General features: G+C 46.9%; 2 protein-coding genes across 3 annotated transcripts in view; one reads left to right on the plus strand and one right to left on the minus strand.

Annotated features, from left to right (window-relative positions):
• The first annotated feature begins 3,647 nt into the window (after window positions 1–3,647).
• Window positions 3,648–22,730, plus strand: PRPF40A (pre-mRNA processing factor 40 homolog A). The gene is made up of 26 exons (XM_040069978.2): window positions 3,648–3,764; window positions 5,063–5,200; window positions 6,637–6,717; window positions 8,007–8,037; window positions 8,257–8,279; window positions 8,884–8,961; window positions 9,048–9,158; window positions 9,876–9,996; window positions 10,423–10,447; window positions 12,037–12,330; window positions 14,180–14,288; window positions 14,571–14,635; window positions 15,380–15,544; window positions 15,828–15,936; window positions 16,414–16,564; window positions 16,695–16,828; window positions 17,187–17,301; window positions 17,423–17,514; window positions 17,629–17,745; window positions 18,265–18,402; window positions 19,440–19,535; window positions 20,361–20,447; window positions 20,545–20,641; window positions 20,740–20,801; window positions 21,350–21,484; window positions 21,707–22,730. The coding sequence occupies exons 1-26, from the start codon at window positions 3,729–3,731 to the stop codon at window positions 21,797–21,799; spliced, it is 2,703 nt and encodes a 900-aa protein (XP_039925912.1). The 5' UTR covers window positions 3,648–3,728; the 3' UTR covers window positions 21,800–22,730.
• Window positions 22,731–24,210: 1,480 nt separating this feature from the next.
• The window catches only part of FMNL2 (formin like 2), a 52,215-nt gene continuing 50,362 nt past the window's right edge, over window positions 24,211–26,063 (minus strand). For both annotated transcript variants that reach the window (XM_040069399.2, XM_040069398.1), the window contains one exon: window positions 24,211–26,018. In XM_040069399.2, coding sequence (XP_039925333.1) covers window positions 25,912–26,018 — 107 coding nt within the window. In that variant the 3' untranslated portion in view covers window positions 24,211–25,911. The remainder of the gene's footprint in view (window positions 26,019–26,063) is intronic.

Below are 26,063 nucleotides of genomic sequence, written 5' to 3' on the forward strand. Positions count from 1 at the left end.
CCCCACGGGAAATTCATAAGGAGAATTCAGATTTAAAAGGGAAATTCAGGTTTATAAGGAAAATTCAGGTTTATAAGGAAAAGTCACTGCTGGAAAATTTGATTTTCACGGGCTGAAGAATGAAAAAGAATTTTATCAGAGGAAGAAACAACGGCAAAAGCCACTTGAGGAATACGGGGGAAAGCTCCCTGCAGCTGTTTTCCAAAGGGTGATGTGCTGAATCCATGGATTCAGACATCCTGACACTCCCTGGAAGGGAAACGGAGCCTCACCCTCCCCACAGAACCACTTCAGAGACCCGAATCACTGCAATTCTTAAATAAATTATGAGCTCTAATGGAAAAAAAAAACCCCAAAACCCCAACAACCCAACAGCTAAATCTGGAGGCGGAGCTGCCGGGAAAAGCCGTCCAAGGAAAAGCACACTTCCCGCTGCATCCCGTGGGATCGAATCCCGTTTTTTGGGATTGGGAATGCCCAGAGCGAGGTTTTGCCGGGCCGCGGCGGAGCAGCAGCTCCAGTTTTTCCCTGGAATGCACATTCCGTGTGCAAGCTCTCTCCCTGCTGGCAGCTCCAGGAATTCTCTCGGAATTCTCCGCGTTTCCCAAAGAAATCCATCCCTCGGAGCCTAGGAAACACCCGAGAGCGATTTTATATTGAGCTGATAGGAAATAAAGGAGTTTTTCTAAGAGAAAAATGAAGAGATCACCGGTTTAATCTATTCCAGCTACCAGATAAAATTCCGTGGAAAAGGAATTCCAGGGCTCACTGTCTGGAATATCTTGTATTCCAGAATTCCACATTTCAGAATTTGCGTTGCAGAATCTCTATTTCCAAATTTTTTATTTCAGACTTTGTATTTCAAGGTTTTTTTAATTTTTTTTTAATTTTTTTTTTTTTTTAATTTTTATTTCAGGGTTTTTATTTCGGAATTTGTATTTCAGATTTTTAAAAATATTTATTTATTTATTTATTTATTTATTTCAGGGGTTTTATTTCGGAATTTGTATTTCAGATTTATTTATTTATTTATTCATTTATTTACTTCAGGGGTTTTATTTCGGAATTTGTATTTCAGAATTATTTATTTATTTATTTATTTACTTCAGGGGTTTTATTTCGGAATTTGTATTCCTGAATTTTTATTTCAGGGTTTGCATTTCCAGATTTTTTTTTGTTTCCAAATTCTCTAATTTGGAATTCGCTGTCCAGAATTTATATTTCAAAATCCTCTATTTCAGAATTTTCAGCTCAGGCAGGGTTTGTGTTCCAGAATTTTTATTTCAAAATTCTCTATTCCAGAATTTGTATTTAATTTTTTTTTAAAATTTCGTTTTGGAATTCTGTATTTCCTACAAATCCTGTTTAAAAATCCAGATTAAACCCCAGGAATTTCCTCCAGGTTCAGGAAGAGGAGTGACGGATTGGATGCTCTATCAAAATTTCTGTAAAACCACAAAAACAGTTTAAAAAAAAAAATCAGAAAAGTTTAAATAAATTCACTTGATTTATCCCAATTTCAGGCAGCTGTGCTTAAAAATAAAGAAATAAAAGTGCTCAAAGTACTAAAGTTCCACCTCAGGCTGACAAAAGCAACTGTGCCCCACCGGAGCTCTGCTCACTGCACACTGGGAGAGATGGAAACGAGATTTCAAATTTAAATAAAAATCAACTTAAATTTTAATTTCGCTGCTTGGTCGTGGCAGAAAATTTCGATGAGTCGAGGGATTTTTGTGTGGATTTAGGGAATTCTTTAGGCTCAGCCAGAAGGGTCAGGGCTGGGGTTTATTCCAAGTGTCCAAGGCCAGGCTGGAAAACCCTGGGCTAGTGGGAGGTGTCCATGGATTGCAGGAGTTTTTGTCCCTTTTATCCCAACCATTCCGTATTTCCACGAGCCGAGCCAAAGCAGCTCCTGCCTCACTGCAGCCAAGGGATTTATTAAATATCTGTGCCCCCAAAGGGCAAAAGGGAGCGTTTGATAACGACGGAGGCGCGTGGAAATCCACAACTGCTATGGAAAAATAAAATCCACATCCCTGAAGATCCCCTCTCCTCAAGGACAACAACGGGACACGGGGCGTGCAATGTCAGGAACAGGAAAATATTCCCAGTTGTGCAATTCCAGGGACAGGGAGAGAAGCACGGCGTAAATAAACACGCCGAGGGAGCAGAGATCATTCCCTGGATCTCCCAAGCCCTTCCCCTTTGGAGTTCTCACTTAAATTCAGTTTATCCCACAAAATTCCCAGCCCTCTCCCACTGTGTGGGATGGGCTCCATCCCGGCTAAGCTTGGTGTGAGGTGGTACAAAACCAAATTATAAATTATTGGGAATTTTTAAACAACTTTCCCAGCCCTTCCCCCGCTTTATTCTGGTGGATTGTTGATATTAAACCAAGACTATCAAATAATATCAAACGCACCTCTCACACTGATTTGATTGACGAGCAGTAATTTTAGGTCACACACAATTTTACTTTGATTTAATCGATTAACTCCTTCCTCCATACTAAAATCTTGGCAGGAGAGCTTTGCGCGAGGAAAACACCGGGGTTCTAACCTTTCCTGGAAAACCAAGAGCTGCATTTTAGACAATTCCAGCTGAAGTTACATTGAGTTTTAACACTGTTTCTGGGTTCAGTTCACCTTTCCTGGCCTTTATTCCAAGGCCCTGGAGGGACAGGACACAGGGGATGGCCGGAGGACAGGGATGGGTGGGATTTTGGGAAGGAATTCCCGGCTGGAATAGAATTCCCGGAGAAGCTGTGGCTGCCCCCGGATCCCTGGAAGCGCCAAGGCCTCAAGGCTGCCACAGCTTCCGGAGCGCTTGGACGACGCCCTCAGGCACAGGGAGGGAGTGTCGGGGTGTGCAGGTGCAGGAGTGGGACGGGCTGATCCCTGTGGGTGCCCTCCCAGCGGGATATTCCCGGTCCCACGGGGATATTCCCGTATCCCACAGGGATATTCCCGTATCCCACAGGGATCTCCCCTCCCGCCATGGCGGCCGCTCCCCCTCAGCGGCACCAACCACGGCGCTCGGGCCGGGGGGGGAGCGGGCGCCTCCCCGGCCGCGCTCGGCCCGTACCACCCGCAGCCCCACGGGGAGGGGGGGCGCACGAACCCGGCGCGCACCACCCGCGCCACGGCTGAGGGGAGATCCGCCGCCACCTCCCGGCCGGCTCGAACGCCGAGGTGAAATGGTGGAGCGGGAAGTCCCCCCGCTCCTTCCGGCGCCGTTGGCACGGCCCGGCCCGTCGCGCACCGCCCCCGGTCCCACGTGAGCGGTTTCCCGGCGTGCCCCGCGCTCGGCCGCCGCAGCCGCCGCTTCGCTCCGCGCCCCGCGCTCCCGGGACCCGCCCGAGCGCTCCCCCGCGCGGCGGGGCCGGGCCGCCCGCCGCCGCCATGTCCGGCGGGGACTCCACGGCCGCGGCCGCCGCCGCCTCCCCGCAGCCGCTGCCGTTCTCGCTGCCGAAGCCGCCGCCCCTCATGCAGCTGACGCCGGGCGACGCCGTGCGGCCGGTGGGCTCGGGCGCCGACCAATCGCCGAAGAGCGCGCGGCTGGCGGCGCGCCCCGATTGGCCGGCGGGGAAGCCCGTCAGCCTGCTGGCGCCGCTGCTCCCGCCCCGCGGGGAGCCCGAGCCGCTGCTGCCCTTCGGGCCCGCGGCCCCGCGGCCGCCGCTGCGCGGGCGCCTCCTGGGCCGCTGCGGGAGCTCCCTGCTCAGCCCCGCCATGCGGCCCGGCGGCGTCGACCGCGGCTCTCTCATGGTGAGTGCGGGCACGGAGTCGCGGCGTGCGCGGCTGGCCCCGCCTCCCTGCTCCGGGGTCGTCCGGGGGTCGGGTGGGATGGGCGCGGGGTTGTGTGCGGGCGGTTCCGGGTATCCCCGCTGAGGGAAACGCCGAAGCCTCTCTGGGCACCTGTGGCCCGCGCCAGGAAGAAGTTCTTGCTTACGTACTGCTGGAACTTCCTGGGCATCAGTCTCTGCCCGTTCCTCTGGTGCCACTGCTGGGCCCTGCTCTGACCCTCCCTGAACACAGGGACACCCAGGGCTGAGGGCCCCTCTCCTCAGCCTTTCCCGGGCACGGAGATGCTCCAGGCCCTTCCTCAGCTCCAGGAGCTCCTGTCCCTGCTGTGCTGAGGATCCAGGGCTGGACACAGCACCCAGAGGTGCCTCCAGGGCTGGGCACAGGGACAGGATCACCTCTGCCCTGCTGGGGATGCTGATGCCCCCCAGGGCACACTGGATCACAGGCCTGGCTGTATCCGGAGCTGGGAAGGGGCTGGAGCACCGGGAGTGGCTGAGGGAGCTGGGAAAGGGGAAAAGGAGGCTCGGGGGGCATCTTCTCACTCTCCACAACTAGTGACAGCACCAGAGTGGCAGGTCCCTCTGAGAAGTAAAGAAAGCACTCCAAAAAGGGGCAGAGGAGACTTTTAGGAAACACTGTTCCACCTGGAATTACCTGGGACTTGGGAAACGGGAGCTGTCGCTGGATGTGCTGTGAGAGGATGTGATCAAGATAAGTCAAGTGTTCTGTCCAGAAAATTCAAACCTTTAGTTGCTTGTGGTTCGTTGTGTGAACCCCAGCCCCAGGGAGGCTTCTGGGATAAGAAAAATCATTGGAAAACTGGCTTTGGACTGCAAAGTGGTAGAGTTAAGGGAAATTTAGGGAGAAATCCTTCCCTGTGAGGCCTGGGGATGGAATTCCAGGCTGCCTCATCCCTGGAAGTGTCCAAGGTCAGGTTGGAGCACCCTGGATAGTGGAAGGTGTCCCAGAGGGTGGAACTGGAGGAACTTGAAGGTCCCTCCTAGCCAAGCAGTTCTGGGATTCTGTGATCAATAATTTGATTTTTTTTTTTTTTAATTCCTCCTGCTAAATGTGTTTTCCAAAGGGAAACTCTGCCCAGGCTTTGCCGTAATACTCCAAAAGTGTTGCATCTCTCTGGAACAGAAAGTTCTTCAAGTGTTTGAATAATTAAAAGAACCAAACCAGGAGAGGGATCTCCCTCCTTGCCTTTGGTGAGCGCGTTCGGGGGCTGATTTTCCCCGTCTGTCGGTGTTTTCCAGATGGGACACCCGGGAATGCCCCACTACCCCCCCATGGGGATGCACCCCATGGGGCAGAGACCTCCCAACATGCCCCCGGTTCCCCACGGGATGATGCCTCAGATGATGCCCCCCATGGGAGGACCCCCGATGGGGCAGGTAAGGCAATTCCAGCCCCCTTTCATTCCCTGCTTTCCCCTGGATGATCCCAGGGGATGCCTGGGGTGGGGAGATCTCCCTGGTCAGTGATTTCAGGGGGTTTTGTCCTGTCGGGGTTAAAGCTTTTCTCGTGGGGAGCAGGGAATACCTCTGTAACTTTAATTAGAGATTGTTATGAGAACAGGTGATTAATGCACGTTTAACTTCAATTATAAATCCAGAATTTGGGGTCTGTTAAAGTTTTTTTGGAAGTTTCCTGTAGATTTTGAAGGAGTCAGTTTGTCTTGGGAGTTGACGCTTCTTTAATTCTTGGCCACTTCCTACGTCCACACATCAGAGCAGGAGCAGAAATGAAGAAATGTGGAATTTTTGCAGAATTCCTAGGGATTGGTTTATAACCCCCGTATCCCGTTGTTGCTGATTCCATGGGATTGGAAAAAAACCCTGGCAGGTGACAGAGCCACGAGCACGGCCCTGCTTTTTTGGCAGCTTTTCTTCTCAGTTATCACATTCCCTGTGTGGTCTGTGATTAAACCCTGAACTCTTAAAGAAATAATTCTCCTTGTGGATAGAATAAATATCCCAGGAATGCTGAATATCCTCGGGATGCTCCTTGTGATGGTGGGTTATGGAAGAGAGGCAGGGAAGGATTAAACTTCTGGGAATGGCCCATGGTGACAGACAGCTCCTCTTCCTTTGCAATTCCTTGGACACAGCATCCGAATTTTCCTTAAACTGGTGTCTAAAGGCTTGGTAGGAGCTTTTCCAGTGGGGATTTGCAGCTTCTGGGGTGGAAATCAAGCAAGTTTTTCAAAAATGGGGAGGATTTGACTCATTAGCACCGTGTGCGTTCATTAGCAAGCGAAGGAGAAATTCTGGTTTATTTCTCTGCTTTTTTGTAACTCCTTTTCCACAATTCCCACTCTTAGCCAGGGAATATGTCAATATTTCATGTTTTAGGGAGCAGCTCAGGACTTTTTGGTAGATGGAGAGCAAAAGGCTTGAAGGTAAATGTCTGGGAGTTCACCTTTCCTTTGCTCATGTATTCCCTGTAGCCTTGGAATCCTGCGGGAATCATTCCCAACCTTTGCTTTTCCTGCTTTCACTCAGCATTTCAGTGGTGGAATCAGAGCCCACCTCATTTGATGTTGTTCCTTTGGAGTTTAACTGGGTTTTATTGTTATTTCCTGCCCAGCTTTGGAATCTGGACGTGTCATTCCTGCTAGGAATATCCCGGTTCAGTGGGAACGTGACAAAGGGAATCACAGTCCCACAAATCGGTTTTATTTTTCGTTACCTAAGAGGGATGTTTGGGTTGTTTGGTTGGGGTTTTTTTTAATTAAAAAGAAGGATCTGATAACGGAGTTGAAATGAAAATACTGTATTTTGTGTTTGGAATGTGATAAAATCTCTGGGAAATAACTCTTGAATTCCAGATGCCTGGAATGATGCAGTCGGTGATGCCGGGGATGATGATGTCCCACATGTCCCAGGCTGCCATGCAGCCCACGGTTCCTGTGAGTTTCATTTCTTGTTTTTTTAGTTTTTAAAAGCTATTTTTAGCGGTTGCTGCTGTTCACTCTTTGCTTTCTTTAATTAGAAAAGAAGAATTGAAATTTTAAACGGATTTTTCACTGCGATGGAATTTTATGTGGCTCTTGAATGATCATAAAAATAAGATTTTTTCTGATTTTCGTCAGTCTTTAAACTCCTTTTAGTTTTCCTTTCATTCCTTATCCTTCACTTCCTGGAGCTCGGCAGGAATCACTTGGATTGTTAAATTATCTGACCAAGAGATTCTTCCCTTTTAAATTGCAATTGTTTAAAGAGTTCTAATTCAATATCAAAGAGATTTGAATCCATTAGAAAGAGATTTTTTTAATTCAGAGTTCCTGAAATTCAGTTGAGTATAAGAATTGCTGGAATGCCTCAAGGAATGAGGAATTCTTGGGGTGGAAATGGAGAGGGGAAAGTTAAAATACAGGTGAGATCTCTGAGGGGAAAAAAATTAAATTAAATCTTGTTCTTAAGAAATAAATTTAGTCCAGGCCTAAGAGATTCACTTAAAACCAGTTCCAGCCATTTCAGGTTAGAAATATTTTTTTGTTTTTTGTTTCCATGCAGATTTAAATCCCTGAATTCCTCTGGAATTTCCCGTAGTGCTGAGCACAAACTTTTGCTGTGCCGATTAGAAGCAATGGAATTCCTAAAAATCAGTGTTTTGGTCAGATTAATGCTCTTAAAATACACTAAAAAATCCTAAAATTTACTGTTTGGGTCAAATTAATGCTCTTAAATTTCCTGCAAGAAATTCCTGAAAATTCCCCTGCTTTTTTCCTGGCGGATAACATCAAATCAAATTGATCCAGTGTGATTTATTTTCACTTTTTAACCAGTTTTTCTGTTTTCCTGAGGAGGATTTGAAGTTTGTAGCTGAGAACTGAAAATAAACCTTAAAGCACAGCTCAGTCCACAAGGAAAAATAAATGGGAAAAACTTGGAATTTTGTTGGGTTTTTTTCCCTTAATTTCAGAGGGAAGAGCTCAGAAATGCAACTTTAATATACCCACAGCCTTGTGCCACATAATTATCCCACCTAACGACGTCGTAATTACTTATTTAAGGAGCAGGAATAATGAAGAGGGAAGCGGGAATCCTTATTTAAGGAATTAGGGCCTTTTGTGGCAGAGAGGCCTTGTTTGGATAATGAATATTGGAATTTTTTTAGGATTTAATTCCTCAGTAATTAGTTATTTAAATTTAATTATTCAAATGTTTAATCGTTTTAATTTAATTGTTTTCACAGCCAGGGGTGAACAGCATGGATGCACAAGTAGGTGAGTAAACAACTCGATATAATTTCAAAATATTTGACCAAAATCAGCTGGAGCATTAAAAAATTCCACTTTTCCCCAAAAATGGAATGCAGCATTTCAGTCCTGGAATCTCCACTGACACCCAGAACTTTTTTTTTTTTTTCCTTGCACACGTTGAGGAATTTTCAGAAAAATGAAGCAACCAAACCTTTTATTAATTTTTAATTATCTATTTTGCAGGTGTGACCCCTCCTGGAACTCAGGTATGTGGAAAGCACAATTCCACAAGGTTGGAATTCCAATGTGCTTGTGGGGCAAACTTGGCTTTAGGGATTTAAAAGAAAAAAAAAATTAATTCTGGTTTTTTTCCCTCTCCTCTTTTCCCCTACTATTTTCCAAGTTTTTGGTTGGTTTTGTCCCAACTTAATTACTAAATATAGATGATAACCTCATTTTTTCCATGGGATTTCCACCCTGTGCCGTCGCACTGTAGGAAATGCAGTTTTCCTTGGCCGTATCCAGTCACTGATCAGGGGATTCACGGGGAAACTGGCCGTGGAAAGCAGCAGGAAGTGCTTCAGAATCCTCCTGAAGCCAGTTTTCCTCAGGTTTTGGGAACAGGGAGTGGAATTTTGACTTGGAGCTGTCGTAGTCTGACCCCTTCACTTGCACCTTCTGGTGGGAATTAGACCCTTTGGAACGTGGAATTGGACAGCTCCACTCCCAAATGGGGAGATTTTTGGGGAAAAAAAAAAAAAAACGGCTTAAGGTGTGATTTTTGACTTTTCCGCTTGGAAAACCCGGGCTATTGGTGCGAATCCCCCAGTTAACGGGGGTTTCCCGTGGGATTTTCCGTCTCCTCCGCAGACGACGCACCCCGTGGTCTCCGCGGTGCAGCAAAGCTCCACCAGCACCAGCTCTGCCAGCGAGGACCACTCCAAGCAGGTTTGCATCCCGCTGCCTTTGGGGACTTGGATCCCGGGGGTTTTTTTATCTTTTTTTTTCGTTAATTTGGCTCGGGATTCCCCCAGAAATCCACGTGGACGGAGCACAAATCCCCGGATGGGAGAACTTACTACTACAACACCGAGACCAAGCAGTCCACGTGGGAGAAGCCAGATGACCTCAAAACCCCCGCTGAGGTAACCAGACCCCAGATCCGTTCTGGGATCTTGTGGGAGCGCCGGGAGCGAACTCTTCCGATAAGAAACGTTCCTGAAACGTTTGGATCGTTCTCCTTATGTTGGGAGAAGCCGAGGGCGCAAAGCGGCCAAAATTCCTTCATTTTCCTCGTTTTTAGATAGGATTTCTTAACGCAAAATGTCTTTTTCTTAATTATTTAGAGAAGTAGTAGAGGAAATAATTTAGAGAAATGTTTAGAGAAGAAAAAAATGATTAAAAATTGTTTGTTTGGTCAAATTAGTGCTCTTAAAATACACAGCAAATTCCGGAGAATTCCCCTGGTTTATTCCTGTTGGATAGTATCAAATCAAATTGATCCAGTGTGATTTATTTTCAATTTTTTTAACCATTTTTTCTGATTTCCTGCGGAATATTTGAAGTTTGTAGCTGAGAACTGAAAATAAACCTTAGGCACAGCTCGGTCCACAAGGAAAATAAACGGGAAAACTTGGAATTTCGTTGTTTTTTTTTTTTTTTTCCTTAATTTCAAGAGGGAAGAGCTCAGAAATGCAACTTTAATACGCCCTAAATAATTTCATGCCACTTATCCCACCTAGTGATGTTCCGAATTGCTTATTTAAGGAGCAGGAATAATGAAGAGGGAAGCAGGAATCCTTATTTAAGGAATTACTGAAGGAGATTTTTTCCTTGGGAAATCTTTGTTTTCTCTCCATCAGCAATTGTTATCCAAGTGTCCCTGGAAGGAATATAAATCAGATTCTGGGAAGCCTTATTATTACAATTCCCAAACAAAGGAATCCCGCTGGGCAAAACCCAAAGAGCTGGAGGACCTGGAAGGTAAAAGCCTGCTGGACTTGTAATTTTATCAATATATTTTAATTAATTGCATTATTTATTTCCATAGCGACAAAATCAGCTGGGGGAAAAGAGTGTAAAAACAAAAGAGAGCAGGCAGCAGAACTATAAAATTCTGTTTAATAAGCCTGACTTTCTTTCTGAGTGCTTGAGCTATTTTTTTTTTTACGAATTTCAAAGCAAAAAGTAGTTTTTATATTCCCCAGTCTTCCCGTAGTGGCATTTCTAAACTTTATTTTAATCTCGATGGATTTCAGTCTTTGAAGGGCACAAACATTAAAATTTTCGATAGTTAAAAAAAATACTGAAAACTTTGCTTTTATTAAATCAAGAACTATTAGAACTCCCTGTGTATATGAGCTATTTTAAAGGTATATTTTAATTGTGTTTCTCCTTTTTCCCCTCTAGCAATGATTAAAGCTGAAGAAAACAGGTACATTTTTAATATTATGCTAATTTGTTCCTGAGGGCCTTTAAGCCTTTCCTGAGGTTCTTCAAACCCTTTTTTTTTTCTCTGAGGGCCTTCAACACCCTTTTTTCCTGAGGGTCTTAGAACCTTTCCTCGGATCCTTCAAACCCTTGGTTTTTTCCTGAGGTTCTTCAAACCCTTGGTTTTTTCCTGAGGTTCTTCAAACCCTGTTTTTTTTTTCCCCTGAGGTTCTTCAAACCCTGGGTTTTTTTCCCTGAGGTTCTTCAAACCCATTTTTTTTTCCCTGAGGTTCTTCAAACCCATTTTTTTTTTCCCTGAGGTTCTTCAAACCCATTTCTTTTCCCTGAGGTTCTTCAAACCTTTTTTTTTTCCTGAGGGCCTTCAAACCCTTTTTTTCCTGAGGTTCTTCAACCTGTTTTTCCCCTGAGGGCCTTCAGCTCTTTTTTTCCTGAGGGCCTACAAACCCTTTTTTTTTCCTGAGGGTTTTAGAACCTTTCCTAGGATCCTTCAAACCCTTCGTTCCTGAGGGCCTTTCAGCCTTTCCTGAGGTTTTTCAAACCCTTTTTTCCCTGAGGTTCTTCAAATCCTTTTTTTTCCTGAGGTTCTTCAAACCTTTTTTTTTTCACCCTGAGGGCCTTCAAACCTTTTTTTTTTTTTCTCCTGAGGGTCTTTGAACCTTTCCTAGGATCTTTCAAACCCTTTGTTCCTGAGGGCCTTTCAACTTCCCCTGAGGTTCTTCAAACTCTTTTTTTTTTTACCGTGAGGTTCTTCAAACCCTTGGTTTTACTGAAGTTCTTCAAACTCTTTTTTTTTCCTGAGGGCCTTCAAACCATTTTTGTTTCCTGAGTGTTTTAGAACCTTTCCTAGGATCCTGAGGGCCTTTCAACCTTACCTGGGAGCCTTCCAAACCCTTTCTTTTCCCTGAGGGCCTACAAACCCTTTTTTTTCCCTGAGGTTCTTAAAACCCTTTTTTTTTTCCTGAGGGTCTTTGAACCTTTCCTAGGATCCTTCAAACCCTTTGTTCCTGAGGGCCTTTCAGCCTTTCCTGAGGTTCTTCAAACTCTTTTTCCTGAGGTTCTTCAAACCCTTTTTTTTTACCATGAGGTTCTTCAAACCCTTTTTTTTTCCCTGAGGTTCTTCAAACCCTTGTATTTTTCCTGAGGGCCTTCAACCCCTTTTTGTTTCCTGAGTGTTTTAGAACCTTTCCTAGGATCCTGAGGGCCTTTCAACCTTTCCTGGGAGCCTTCCAAACCCTTTCTCCTGACACCTTTCAAACCCTTTTTCCTGAGGATCCTCAAACCTCTCCTAGGATCCTTCAATCCCTTTTTCCCCCGAGGGCCTTTCCAGCCTTTCCTGGGGCTCTTCCAGCCCCTTCTTTCCTGAGGAACTTCCAGCCTTTCCTAGGCTCCTCCATTTTCCCCGAGGGCCCGTAAACCTTTCCCGAGTCCTTAACTCCCCCCAAACCCCTCTCTCCTCGTTCTCCTCCCGTCTTTTCCGTCCCCCTTTGCCCTCTATCCCCGAGATCCGTGCCTCCGGGCGGCCGCTGCCGTGTCACCGCTGCCGTGTCACCGCTGCCGTTTTCCCGTCCCCAGCTCCAAGCCGGAGGACGCCGCCGCCGCCGCCTCGGCTCCGGCGGCCGCCGCCGATGCCGCCGGCGGAGCGGGCGCGGCCCCGGCCTCCGAGGGCGCCGCGGGAGGAGCCGCCGGAGCCGCTCCCGAGGGCGAGCCCGCCCCGGCCGCCGCCGCGGGGGACGCGGATACCGCTGGAGCGGCCGCCGCCGAGGAGCAGGGCCCGGCCGGGGCCGGCCCCGGAGCGCAGGACGGCGGCGCCGAGGCCGCGGCAGCGGCCGCCACGGAGGAGGGGGCCAAGCAGGAGGCACAGGGAGAGTGAGTGCTCGTGGGGATGAGGGGGAAATCGTTCCCTGGGATGGAATTCCCCGAGAAGCTGGAAGGTGTCGCAGGGCAGGGCAGGGAGTAGCCTGGGATAGAGTGGGAGGTGTCCCTGCCCATGGGTGGATTGGGGTGATCCTGAATGGCCGTTCCCAGCCACCCCATTCCGTGATTCCCATCCCAAACGCCAAGATCTTCCCACCCACCCCATTCCGTGATCCCATCCCAAACGCCGAGATCGTCCCACAAACCACCCCATTCCATGATTCCCATTGCATGATTCCCATCCCAGATGCCAGGATCTTCCCACCCACCCCATTCCATGATTCCCATCCCAAATGCCAGGATCTTCCCACAAACCACCCCATTCCGTGATTCCCATCCCAAACGCCAGGATCTTCCCACAAACCACCCCATTCCGTGATTCCCATCCCAAACGCCAGGATCTTCCCACAAACCACCCCATTCCGTGATTCCCATCCCAAACGCCAGGATCTTCCCACAAACCACCCCATTCCGTGATTCCCATCCCAAACGCCAGGATCTTCCCACAAACCACCCCATTCCATGATTCCCATTCCGTGATTCCCATCCCAAATGCCGAGATCTTCCCACAAACCACCCCATTCCGTGATTCCCATCCCAGACGCCAAGATCTTCCCACCCACCCCATTCCGTGATTCCCATCCCAAACGCCGAGATCTTCCCACAAACCACCCCATTCTGTGATTCCCATCCCAAACGCCAGGATCTTCCCACAAACCACCCCATTCCGTGATTCCCATCCCAAACGCCAGGATCTTCCCACAAACCACCCCATTCCGTGATTCCCATCCCAAACGCTGAGATCTTCCCACAAACCACCCCATTCCGTGATTCCCATCCCAAACGCCAGGATCTTCCCACAAACCTGCTTAAGGCACGTTCTCGAAGGAGATGAGCAATTCAGCACAGCACAGGAGGGAGTGGCTGTAAGACGGCAGGAAGCAGGCCTGGATCAGGGATTGGGAGGGAGTTGTTCCCTGGGAGGGTGCTGAGGCTCTGGCACAGCTTTCCCGGAGCAGCTGTGGCTGTCCCCGCATCCCTGGCCGTGTCCCAGGCCGGGCTGCAGCACCCTGGGGTGGGTGGAACTGGGTGGGTTTAGTGTCCCTCCTGCCCATCCAAACCATTCCGTGATAATTTATGGAGCCTCGTGGCTTTGCTGCACTTTCCCATTTCTCAGTGACAGGAACATCCCAGGAATTTTCCAGTATCCGTAAGGATTTCCCGGGGTGCCATTAAACAGTTCCCTGTTTACGCTCCTTTTCCAAGGATCTGTGCCGTTGGTTATCGCTGGAAAGAAAGTAAAAATACTAAAAACGGATTTTTATCTCTTCCAGCTGTAATTCCTTTTTTTTTTTTTTTTTAAATAATGAAAAATCTATTGTGTGGAAAATTGTAATTTAGGATTTTTATCATTAAAGAAATGCTGTGGGGGATTTTAGGCAGCAGGACGTAATCAAGGAGAAGAGGCCCATTTTTAGGCACTTCACTTTATATTTTTATATAAAATACTAATATTCCTGCTGAATTTCAACATTACATTTTTAGGATTAATTTCCAGATAACTCCAGCAAGCAGCCAATTGCAGGAGGGAAATATTCTCCCTAAATAATTCACTTTTTTTGATCTTTCTTTTTCATCGGTCGTGGTGCCTGTAAGGAAAAGCCTCGTATGAATTATTAGAATTATTTTTTTTTACTTTGCGTTGCTATTTAAAAAAACCTCATTTTGTGGTGGCTTTTGACTCTTCAGTGCCTCTAACTTAGAAAAAAATGCTGAAATAATAAAATCCTTTTCTCTTTAGCGCCGCTGCAAAGAAGGAGGACGAGGAAGCGCAGCCAGTTAAGAAAACCTACACCTGGAACACAAAGGAAGAGGCCAAACAAGCATTTAAAGAGCTGTTAAAAGAAAAGGTACTTGGGCCAATTATTAATGTTTTATTGAGCAATTGGCGATGTTTTATTGAAGTGCAAAACCTGGTTCTGTTTGCCAGGTTTTACTTGATTTTTTGGGGGGGAAGAATTCCTCACTCTTGAGGGAATGAAGGAAAAGAACATTGCAGTGAAGTGTTGTTTGAGCTTAAAAATGGAATTTATTTTTTTTTCTTTTCCCCATGGCTGTTTTTAAGGGATTATTTATTCCTTGCTGGATGTTGATCCCGGGTCTGATTAATGCACAATTTCCTGTTTCCACAGCGGGTTCCATCCAATGCTTCCTGGGAGCAGGCCATGAAAATGATCATTAACGACCCCAGATACAGGTACTGACTTCTCCTTTCATTCCAAACAAACTTTCTTTTGGTTTTTTTTTTTTAGGGAATTTACTTCCAAAAAATCTAAAATATCTGTCAGCAACAAATACTCCTGCACTTAGTGCCATTGGCAGGGAATTTTCTGCTTTTCCTCCATTAGGAAGTGCTTCCAACAGCTTAATTTTCATTGGGAACAAGTGTGGAAGTCGGTATTCCATGCTGTTTTGGGGACTAAAATATTCAGATTAATTTTATCTCAAATCTGGATTATTCAAACCTGTTGCCTTTTGCTTTCTGGTTTTGATTTTATTTATTTTTCTTATTTTCTTTTTTCGTTTTCTGATTTTCCTTCCTTTTTTGTGATTTTTTTTTTTTTCTGATTCTTTCTTCTGATTCTTCTAATTCTTTCCTGATTTTCTTTTTTTTCAGATTTTCTTTTTCTAATTTTCCTTTTTTGGGGGTTTTTGTTTTTTTTTCCCCCTGGTTTTCTGATTTTCTTTTCTTTGTTTTTTTTCTGGGTTTTTTTTTCCTTTCTTTGTTCGTTTTTAATTATTATTTCCTCTTCTTTTCCTTTTCTCCTTTTTTTTCTGATTTTCCTTTTATTTTTTCCCGATTTTCTTTTTTTTTTTTTTTTCTGATTTTCCTTTTCTGAATTTTCTGATTGTCTTCTGTTCCTGATTCTTTTTGTGCTCTCTTCCTGAATGTTTTTAATTTGTAAAAACCACTTTTTTTCCCTTTTCTTTTCCCGGGAAGTGCTTTGGCCAAACTGAGTGAGAAGAAGCAGGCCTTTAACGCTTACAAAGTTCAGACGGAGAAGGAGGAGAAGGAGGAAGCCAGATCCAAGTACAAGGAAGCCAAGGAATCCTTCCAACGTTTCCTGGAAAACCACGAGAAGATGACCTCCACCACCAGATACAAGTAAGAGACTTGGGAATCTGCGATAAAATTCCTGCTGGGATGCACTGCTTGGAGCGGCATCAGCTTCCATTTTTAGCTTTTTTTTTTTCCCCCTTCCTTTATAAAAATTAAAAAGTTGTCACCGAAAAAAAAAAAAAGCTTCCAATAGGGAAAATCAAGGAGAATTCCTATCAAAGCGTTCCTGCTCAAACAGAGATCTCCCTGATGTTGTGGGGAACTGATGGATGATTTATCACCAGTGAATAAATCAGTATTTGTGTGGTTTTTGATTTGCTTTGCCCAGGAAAGCTGAACAAATGTTTGGGGAGATGGAAGTGTGGAATGCCATATCCGAGCGGGACCGGCTGGAGATCTACGAGGATGTTTTGTTTTTCCTGTCCAAGAAGGAGAAGGTAAATTCCCTTCAGAGCTCTCCAACATCTCCTCACTTGTTCCTAAAACACCTTCAGCCTCTGCCCGAGGCTTTATGGCAGACGAGCAGCAGCTTTTAGGGAAGGGGTTGGGGTTCGTTGGGATTCATTCCTGATGATTTTACCACGTGTGTTGCATTTTCGGGTTATTTTAATCAATCACCTGATGGATTTTATCCTAAATCGGTGAATAATAATAACGAGATGGGAAAATTGTGTTGTTTTGTGTCCAAGGCCGGGGTGGATGGGGCTTGGAGCGACCTGATCCCTGTCCAGGGCAGGAGGTTGGAATGGCATGAGCTTCACGGCCCCTTCCAACCCAAACCGCCCCAGAATCCCATGATTTTCTCTAAATTAAAGATCACTTTCCTGTTTTCTTGGAGAACACGCTGGATATCCTCCATTTCTATCCAAACCACCTCGGATCGAGGCCAAAATAAAAACGACTTTTCCCCTCAGGAACAAGCCAAGCAACTGCGGAAGAGGAACTGGGAGGCTCTGAAGAACATCCTGGATAACATGGCCAACGTCACCTACTGCACCACCTGGTCAGAGGCCCAGCAGTACCTCATGGACAACCCCACCTTCGCCGAGGATGAGGAGCTCCAGAGTACGTCCGTGGGCTCTGCAATTCCTCGGGAAGGAGGATTCTTCCTGGGTTGGAAGGAACAACCTGATGGATTTTTTTTTCCCCCTCTTTCTCCCTGTTTTTTGTTTTTTTTTGTTGTTGTTTTTGCTAGACATGGATAAGGAGGATGCCCTGATCTGTTTTGAGGAGCACATCAGGGCCTTGGAAAAAGAGGAGGAGGAAGAGAAGCAGAAAAGTTTGCTGAGGGAAAGGAGGAGGCAGCGTAAAAACAGGGAATCTTTCCAGGTCGGTGGAATCTGGGGATCTGTCCTAAAAATGGAATGTCATGGGATATTCCATGTGGGCTTTTCTTTTATTCCTGAGGGTTGATTACGGGGAGGGGGGGTGGCATTTTCTCTGCTGTGTTATGCCAGAAAGCTGGAAAAGTTGGGAAAAATCACAGGGAATAGGCCTGGATGGGAAGGAGACGCAGCTGGAACGTTGTAGATGGTGGAGAAAAGCAGGAGGAGCCACATAAAAAGTGATTTTTCCATCCTGCTGGAACAAAAACGGAATTCCAGTTACCAAGCCAATCCATCCCAGCTGGTAGCGAGGAGAAGCTTGAGGAATGACTCCAAATCCCGTTTTCCTCGTTTTTTCCCAGCTGTTTCTGGATGAGCTGCACGAGCACGGGCAGTTACATTCCATGTCCTCCTGGATGGAGTTGTACCCGGCCATCAGCTCCGACATCAGATTCACCAGCATGCTGGGCCAGCCGGGTAAGGAGGCGAAATCCCGGGATTTGGGGCAGGCCCAGAGCAGTTATTCCTGGTTTTAAACACCTACAAGTGCAGCTCTGGGGTTAAACCTGACCCTTGGCTTAACTGAACCCTCCCTCAGGATCGACAGCGCTGGACCTGTTCAAGTTTTACGTGGAGGATCTCAAAGCTCGTTACCACGACGAGAAGAAGATAATTAAAGACATCCTAAAGGTGAGGATTGCCTGGCTCCTCCTCGAATTCCACGTTTCCAGGGAGCTGGGGTTTCCTTGGGCCTGAAGGAATTCCTGGCTTCCCTCGTGCCAAAGGAGCTGTTTTTTTTCCCAGGATAAAGGATTTGTGGTGGAAGTGAACACTTCCTTTGAGGATTTCGTCACTGTCATCAGCTCCACGAAAAGGGCCACCACGCTGGATGCAGGGAATATCAAGCTGGCTTTCAACAGTGTAAGTGTTAATTGATAAATACGCTAATTAAATGGAACAGCTGGATAATCAGGATGGGAAATCCCTTCTCCAAACAGGAATTGGGGTTTATTTTCTAACTAATTCCATAATACTTGAGGAATGTTCTGTTATTTAGAGTAACTTCACTGATTTCAGTTGCCAAACTAAAAATAATCCTTAATCCAAGCACAGTCAGCGTTCCCAAACGTGAGGGATTGAGGGACAGGAATTCAGTGATGCTGTACGTAAGATTGCTCCTGCTCTGTGTGCTTCTGTAATTCTGCATCATTGGATTTCCAGCAACAGCAATTCCGTGCTTGGAAAAGAAAAAACCAATTAAAGTTTGATAAAATAATTCAACAGAACAACTTCCATTTCTTCATTAAGTATGGGAAAAATAATTGTCCTTGTCATTTCCAAGTGCCTCAGGCCCGGCTCTGAGGGTGAAGTGTCCGTGAATCCCAATAAAGCGAATTCTTTTCCCCCCATTCCCGATCCCCCGTTCCTTCCGCCCCGCAGCTGCTGGAGAAGGCGGAAGCGCGGGAGCGGGAGCGGGAGAAGGAGGAAGCGCGGAAGATGAAGAGGAAGGAATCGGCCTTCAAGAGCATGTTGAAACAAGCCACCCCTCCCATCGAGCTGGACGCTGTCTGGGAGGATGTAAGGATGAGAATTCCCTGGGGAAAAAATGCCCAAATTCCCAGACAGGCCCCCGCGAATCCCTAAAAAAACCCCCCGCGTTCGCCGAGCCCTGCCTGGGTCTGCTGCTGGGACTTGAAAACCCCGACAAATCCCTTGAAAATCCCGTGGATGCTTCGGGAAAATTCGGAGTTGGATGGGAAAAGTTTCATCCTGATTGTTTAGAAATGAAAAAAAAAAATCCTAAAGGAAATGGGGGAAAAAAACCCAAAAATGCCCTTCCTAAAAAATCCCCCCACTCCCAGAGTTAATTTATTTAAAAGTATATAATTATTTAAAATAAGTTATATAAAAATATAAAAAATATAATTATTTTAAAGGAAAAACTTTGTCCTGGATGAAATACCCTGGAAAAGCTTTCCTTTCCAAGGGTAATCTGTGTAAATGTTTGGGGTTTTTAAGCTTTAATGGTGTGCAGGGAAAACAGGGATTCTCCATGTTTCCATGAGTTAGAGCTTCCCTGAAATTTGGGGTTTGCTTGCAAATCTGGGATTAAATGAATTTAGCCTTGTGCCAGTTCAGGGGCTTTTTCAACTGGTGAAAATTAATATGTTTTATTGTTTTTTCTTTAATTATTATATTTATTTTTTAGTTTTTCCTATTATTTTTGTTATCTTTATTATCTCTTTTTTTTTTTTTTTTTTACTTTTCATTTATATTATTTTTTCACATTTCTGGGGATTTTTTCCTTATTTTTATTTCTTCGTGGTTTTAGTTGTCTTATTTTTCTTATTTCTTATTTTTATTTTTTCTTATTTCTCATTTTTCTTATTTAATTATGCCTTATTGTTTTTTATTATTCCTTTTTATTTTTATTCTTTGTTACTATTTTTATTTTTTTAATTATTATTCCTTACTGGTTTCATTCTTTCTTACTGCCATTCTCATTACTATATAATCCTTTTATTATCTTCTTCTATTTATTCCATCCCAACATTTTAATAAGTTTTTAATTTAATTACTCTGAGTATCATTAACAGAATTAATTTGCCTGCCAGATCAGAGACAGATTTGTGAAGGAACCAGCATTTGAAGACATCACCCTGGAATCTGAAAGGAAAAGGATATTTAAGGATTTCCTTCACGTGCTTGAGGTAATTGTTCCTTTATTTGTGAAACTGTTGCACAACACACAAGAAAATTCCTTCTCAGTTGGGTGGGATAGAAGGGGAAGGGTTTAATGGAATTTTTTCCCCTAAACTGATAACAGGACCTGAATTTCTCTCCCACTTGGGGGTTTTGTTCCGTTTCCTGCAGTTTGGAAGGATTTGAACTGAAATTTTGACTTTTCATTCTGTAATTTCCAGTTAGGCACAGCAGGGGGTGGGTTTAGGCCAGGCTTAACTTGGCTCCAGGGAGCAGATCCTGTGAATCCAGGTGTTTTCCTTGCTCCTGACTGCCTTTATTGCAGCTCCAGCAGTGCCCAGGTATTTCGACATTAGATGCTGATTGTGGAGGTTCCAACCTTTCCCAGCTTCTGTGGATGAGGACAAACATCCCATCAGTATTTTGGGATGTCCTGCAGGCAGTGATGAGGTGGTTCTCCCATTTAATGCTGATTTTGTGGGATTTTGAACCTTTCCAGCTTTTGTAAATAAGGGCAAACATCCCATCAGTATTTTGGGATGTCCTTTATGCAGTGAAGAGGTGGTTCTCCCATTTAATGCTGATTTTGTGGGTTTTGAACCTTTCCCAGCTTTAGTGGATGAGGACAAACATCCCATCAGTTTTTTGGGATGTCCTGCAGGCAGTGATGAGGTTTTACTGCCCCATCCCTGGCATTGTCCAAGGCCAGCTTGGAGCACCCTGCTCCAGGGAAGTTGTCCTTACCCCTGCTGGAACAAGCTGGGATTTTAGGGCTTTCCCAAGGCCAATCCCTGCTGGAATTCCGAGCTCTCCCCTCCTTGCCTCGCCCACAGCACGAGTGTCAGCACCACCACTCCAAGACCAAGAAACATTCGAAGAAATCCAAAAAACATCACCGGAAGCGCTCCCGTTCCCGCTCCGTGAGTATTCCCGAAACCCCTCCCTCTGCAATTCCCGACTGAGTCCTGCTGGGATTCCCGCGATTCACTGGAATTCTCCCCTGGGCTGTGTGTGAAGGGCTCGGAGTCCGAGGATGACGACAGCCACTCCAAGAAGAAGCGGCAGCGCTCGGAATCGCGCTCGGTGTCGGAGCGTTCTTCCAGCGCCGAATCCGGTACGGGACGGGATGGGGTTGGCTTTAAACCAGCTGTGCTTTTATCCTTGGGGATTTATCCATTGATTCCCGATTTTTGTTTCTCCCTGTGGCTGCAGAGAGGAGTTACAAGAAGTCCAAAAAACACAAGAAGAAGAGCAAGAAGAGGAGGCACAAGTCTGTGAGTGAAGCTCGGTGTTAGGTTGGGTGGTGGACAGCCCGGCTCCTGCTGTCAGGAATCCCAGCTGGATTTCCCTGGGGAAACGCTGGGATCAAGCTGGAGGAGGGTGCTGCCCAAATAACAGCTTTGTGTCGTGTATTCCCAATATTAAACCACTCCAAGCTGCTAAATTCAGCTCCGTGGGAGTAACCTGGGATTTGCTGTTACCCTGGCAAATCCCGGGGTTGTCCGTCGCTGTGGGGAGCTGGGGAGGATCCCAGCCCCATTCCCTGTGCCTGCCTGGCCGTCAGGGTTGTGTTGGAAGCTCGCAGTTGTGAAAAGCAGCAAGAGGACCTAAAAAGCAGAAAGAGCTTCACACGGGTTTCCCAGGAAAACGGTGGCTGCTCCATCCCTGGAAGTGCCCAAGGCCAGGGTGGACAGCCTGGGATGGTGGAATGGGATGAGGTTTAATGTCTGAAATCATTCCATGATTCTACAGTTCTCTAAGTGGAAGTTGGACTTTAAAGCATTCAACATTAACATTGACTATTTCGTATTTTTTCCTGCAGGATTCACCAGAATCCGATGTGGAACGAGAGAAGGACAAGAAAGAGAGAGAGAGGGACAGTGAGAAGGAAAGAGCCAGACAGAGATCCGAGTCCAAGCATAAATCTCCCACTAAGAAACGGCCTGGGAAAGATTCCGTAAGCTCTGCTTCCTTTTCCCCCGCTGCTGTGGGCTCTGGCAGCAGAGATCTGCTGCCTGCAGCTCCATAGGGAAAGCTCAGAGGTCGGGTTTGATCACCCTGGGTGATCCCAGATTGGGATTTGGGGGTTCCCAGCCGTGGCTCTGTGTCCCCGCTGAGGCTCCCGGCGCGGAGCCTGCCCGCTCCGTGCCCTCCTGACCGCCGTCCCATCTCTGCGCAGGGAAACTGGGACACCTCCGGCAGCGAGCTCAGCGAGGGCGAGCTGGAGAAGCAGAGGAGGACTCTGTTGGAGCAGCTGGACGAAGATCAGTGAGAAGATCCTCGATACCAAAAATGTTTACAGGTGGCAAAATAAAACCGAGCCTCGTGCGGGCGAGGCCCTGGGGCCGGTGGCCGGTGGCCCGTGGCCACAACAACCGTGGCTTTTAGTTTTTTACCACTTCGATCCAGTCAAAAGTAGAAAAATCCATGGAATCCTGAGGGCAAAGCTGTGCCTGGCCTGGAGCTGCGGGGCGGGATGGGATCCCCCGGAGGGGACAGAGGTGGCAGCAGTGTCCCCGAGCGCTTTCCCGCTGTCCTTCCCAAGGCAGGGAACAACCCTGGGCTGCCTGGGCAGAGCCCAGCTCAGCTTCAGGAAAAAAAAAAAAACCAACTTCCTAATTTAATTCCTTGTGTTTTCATTCATGGATGGATTTGCTTGGGTGGGATTTTTTTTTTTTTTTGGGGAAGGCAGCGGGAGTAAGGAATCCGTGTCCTGAGATTCTGCAAACCCCTGGAATTCGGGGTTGTTTGGCACTGGAGCTTTTGTCCAAGACTGATTCATGTTCAAAGTCCCCACTCCCATCAATCCCAAATCCCTGGGAATGCGGCGGCTGGGAATTGCGCTGTGCCAGCAGAGGGAGCGTTTGGGACGCATCCACCTCGGCATTCCCCAAATCCCCAAATCCCGGCCCAGCCCTGGCTGTTACTCCAGCGTTCTCTCTCCGCCTTTCCTCTCCCCCATTCCGGAAATCTAGGAATAAAAATCCGCTGTTAAACGCAGTTCCATGTGTTGCCTTAAGAACCTGCTGCAGAGCGTCCCTGCACAGCCCGGAGGAGGGAGGAGGACGCAGCTCCGGCCCCGTTTTCCAGCACAGTCAGGAAGGTGCCCCCAGCCCTGCTCGGTGAGAAAATTGGGAAGCCGCTGTCCTTGGAATATTTTTGTACATTTTTATCGATGATTAAACCATGTCTTTTAGCATGTACTGGTATTTATTTCTCCTTAAATACTCTGTACAGCTCTGAGCCACGGCGTCACCCACAAAACCTGCTTGAGGACTGGGCAGATTTCCTTTTCAGGAATTTTTTTCCCTGGAATTTTGACCTCTTTTACCAGTGCATAAACACCCAAAGGATCCATTTATCCACGGAATTCTACGGCTGGGATGGTTACCAGGCTCAGAATCCCTAAAAACACCCCCAGATTGAAACGAGTTCTTTGAAATACAAAATGCAGGAGGCTGTAACCATTTTTGCTCCTGGGATGTTTTGGGATTTTTCTGGGATGGTTTGGGCTGGGAAAGCGCATCCCAGTCCTGCTGTTTCCCCCTGAAGGATTTGGTCAAACGGGGCTTGCGGGAATTCCTGGTTATCCATGGCGTGTTGGGTGTGGAAGTGCCGGTTGGAAGCGGCGGCAGGGAGGGTATTCCAGGTTTTTCCCTGCAGCAAGAGGCTCTCCCAAGGAAGGATGGGATAATTGCTGCTCCAGGACTGAACAATCAGCCTGGATTTATATCCCCAAATGGGAACGCTCCAAGTGGGAAGAGCCCAGCAGAGTTTGGGGAACAGGAGGGCAGCAGGTCCTGGAGTGGAGTTCCTTCTCCCATGGAGCTGCGAGAAGGATTTAGAGCCTGACAAGCTCTGAGGGTTTCTGCTTTTATTCCCTTGCTTCCACACAAATTCAGGGAAAAAGTTGTTCCTAAGAGAATGTCACTCTGCAAAGGTTTGCCTTTGTTTTTCCATTAAAAATAAAAAACTGGGAATGTCAATTATTGCAATGGTGGGGTTTTCTTAACATCTTAATTCAAGTTGCTGGAAGAAACTCAGCTTAAGCTGAGCCTGCTTTTAAACCAAGCAAGGCAGGATTGAGTTTTCCAGGGACTTGAGTTCAGGCTTATTTTTCCAGCTTTTTTGGGGGTTCTTTTGGTGTTTTCCTCCTCTTCCCTATTTCCCAGCCCCATTTTTTTTCCTGTGGCACCTCCAGCACAGCCAACAGCTCAATCTCTGCATTCCCACCTGGAAACTGGAAGGAGTTTTAGCCAAATAATTCTTTAATTAATTATTGGATTATTTTGGATGATTTTTTCACCGTGTCCATCAATGCTGAAACCTGGTTTATCCTTGCCCCACCCCTCAGAATAATATTATTAAACCCTTTTAAAAATTAAATTTTGGTATTCAATTTGTTTAGGCCATAAATATTTGGATTGTTTTGAGAGCGTTTCTGGCAAATATTAATCCCCATTTATTTCTCTCCTGGAGCTGCTCCAGGTGTCTCCCAGGAACATCCACATCCCAAATTTCTTCCCTCAGCCTCTTCCAGAGTAACAAAGAATAAACTGATGCTGCAAATTCTTTTCAGTCTTCATCCACACAAGCTGCAGGCGTTCGCCTATCAGATGCCAGCGTTTTTTTGGGGAACAAAACAGGTAAAAGTGACCCAAAAAACCCCTCTGGATTTCAGTGTAGTAGTGTAAATAGTTTATTGGGTTTTATGGCAGGAACAGACCGGGAAAGGAACGTGAACTGCTTTAGAAAACACTTCTAATCTTGCTAAGAAGCAGATCTATGGCTAGAAAAATATTAAAGAGAACATGCCAGCTTGGCTTTCATTTTGGGCTTTTATTACAAAAAATAACCTTTGAGCTGAAGAAAAGGAGATTTAGTGCGTTCACCCCAACAAGTGCTGAAACCTGCAATCCAAATTACCCGGTTTCCTTTGATCCAAACACTCGTTCCAGCAGCGGCATGTTCTCTTTAGCAGGTCAAGTACACAGTGCTGTAAATGCAAAACTTGGCAGTTTTTCAAGGAAAAATTCCTGGAAATTGGTCCAAGTGGGTAACTCTGGAGTCCCAAACTGTCCTTTTAGTTAAATATAAAAACAAAAACTATAAGTTAAAATAACATTCAGATTGTATCGCACAGGCTCGATGCATTTATTTCATTTTAAACAATATTTACAATATTACCCAGAGGCTAAAGTTGGGGGGGGGGGGGAAGTGTAAAAACCATAAAAAACTGCACCAATTTTGTAGCAAAATATCTGTACATTTAAAAACAGATTATCATATAACTACACGTTATCCAAGGGGGGGAAAAAAACAAAACAAAACAAAAAACAGGGACCTTCACCAGTGGTTAACGGGAGCACGATGGGAAAGGGCAAAGAAATTCAGTGGTTAAATACTATACAAGAAATTTTACAATTAACAGCTGGATGAGCCCAGGCGGGGAAGCTGGAAGCAAAACGGGATTTGGGAAGGACAAATTTCTCCTCAGTCCAGCTCTTCCCAGCTCCGGGGCACAGGGAGGGGCACCGTGGTCCTAAAGCAGCCTCCTGTCCCTTTTCAGGCTCGGAAAAATGCCATGGACAGCCTCAAACCTACCGGGAATTTTAGGCTGGGCTTTCCCTTCCCGAGGAGCCTCGGCAGGGAATCCGGGCGGGAACGTCTCGGAGCCGGAGCAGGGTTGGAATCCCCCTGCCTGAACTGGACTGCGGTGATCCTCAGAGCCTAACACTGATTACTGGGCGTTAATTGCTTAGTGCTAATTAATAAATAGGCCGTTATCCCACGCTGCCTTCCTCGGCCCCCCAGCCAGAGCCCGGGAACATCCCAAAGCTCCGTGCTGGGGGGAATCTCCCGTTCCGTTCCTGTCCCTGGCACTGCGGCCCCACATTCCGTGTGGAGGCTGCGTGGGCTGGGAAAAAGGGCTGGGTTCTTCCTTGGGATTATTTTAATTCCATGTACAGAAAGCCCTGAAGTGTCTTTGTAGTTTTAATTAAAAAAGAGCCGTTAAGTGCAGCTGAAGGCCGGGCCCACCCCTCGGCCCAGCAGTGGGAGCCAAGCACATCCCAGTATTCCCAGTATTCCCAGTTTCCAGCCAGCCAGGCCCACAGGAACCCTTTACTCTCGCCGCCCCAATCCCCCCTCCCCGAACCAACCCCCTATTTTACATTTTGGTTACAAATCCCGCCGAGCCCTCGGCGCCCGGAGAAAAACCCAACCAAACCCCGCGTCCCGTCGCTCGCCGTCCGTCGGAGCGGGGAACTTCCATTGCAGGCACTTGGCGCGGAGAGCCCGGCGCGGGGCCGGCCGGGAGCCCTCCGGAGGTCGGCGTTTCCCGGGAAGAGGCGTCGGCGTCGGCGCGTGGAGCCCGCGGCCGGCTCACATGGCCAGCTCGGCGCCGTTGGAGCGCAGCCCGTGCTCGTCGAAGCGGCGGCGCACGCTCCTCCTCAGCGCGTCGGCCCGGCGGTACGGCTGGTTCCGGAGATCTGCGGGAGCGGGGAGCCGGCCGTCAGCAGCGCCCGCCACGGACA

The sequence above is a fragment of the Hirundo rustica genome, chromosome 7 (assembly GCF_015227805.2).
Source record: "Hirundo rustica isolate bHirRus1 chromosome 7, bHirRus1.pri.v3, whole genome shotgun sequence".
Taxonomy (NCBI): Eukaryota; Metazoa; Chordata; class Aves; order Passeriformes; family Hirundinidae; genus Hirundo; species Hirundo rustica.

Excerpts from the sequence above, each read along its gene's own strand:
- PRPF40A (XM_040069978.2), top strand. The coding sequence starts at position 3,729 with ATGCGGCCCGGCGGCGTCGACCGCGGCTCTCTCATG. Across the intron at positions 8,038-8,256 it reads CAGCATGGATGCACAAGTAG|GTGTGACCCCTCCTGGAACT; the intron begins GTGAGTAAACAA and ends TCTATTTTGCAG. Across the intron at positions 10,448-12,036 it reads ATTAAAGCTGAAGAAAACAG|CTCCAAGCCGGAGGACGCCG; the intron begins GTACATTTTTAA and ends TCCCGTCCCCAG.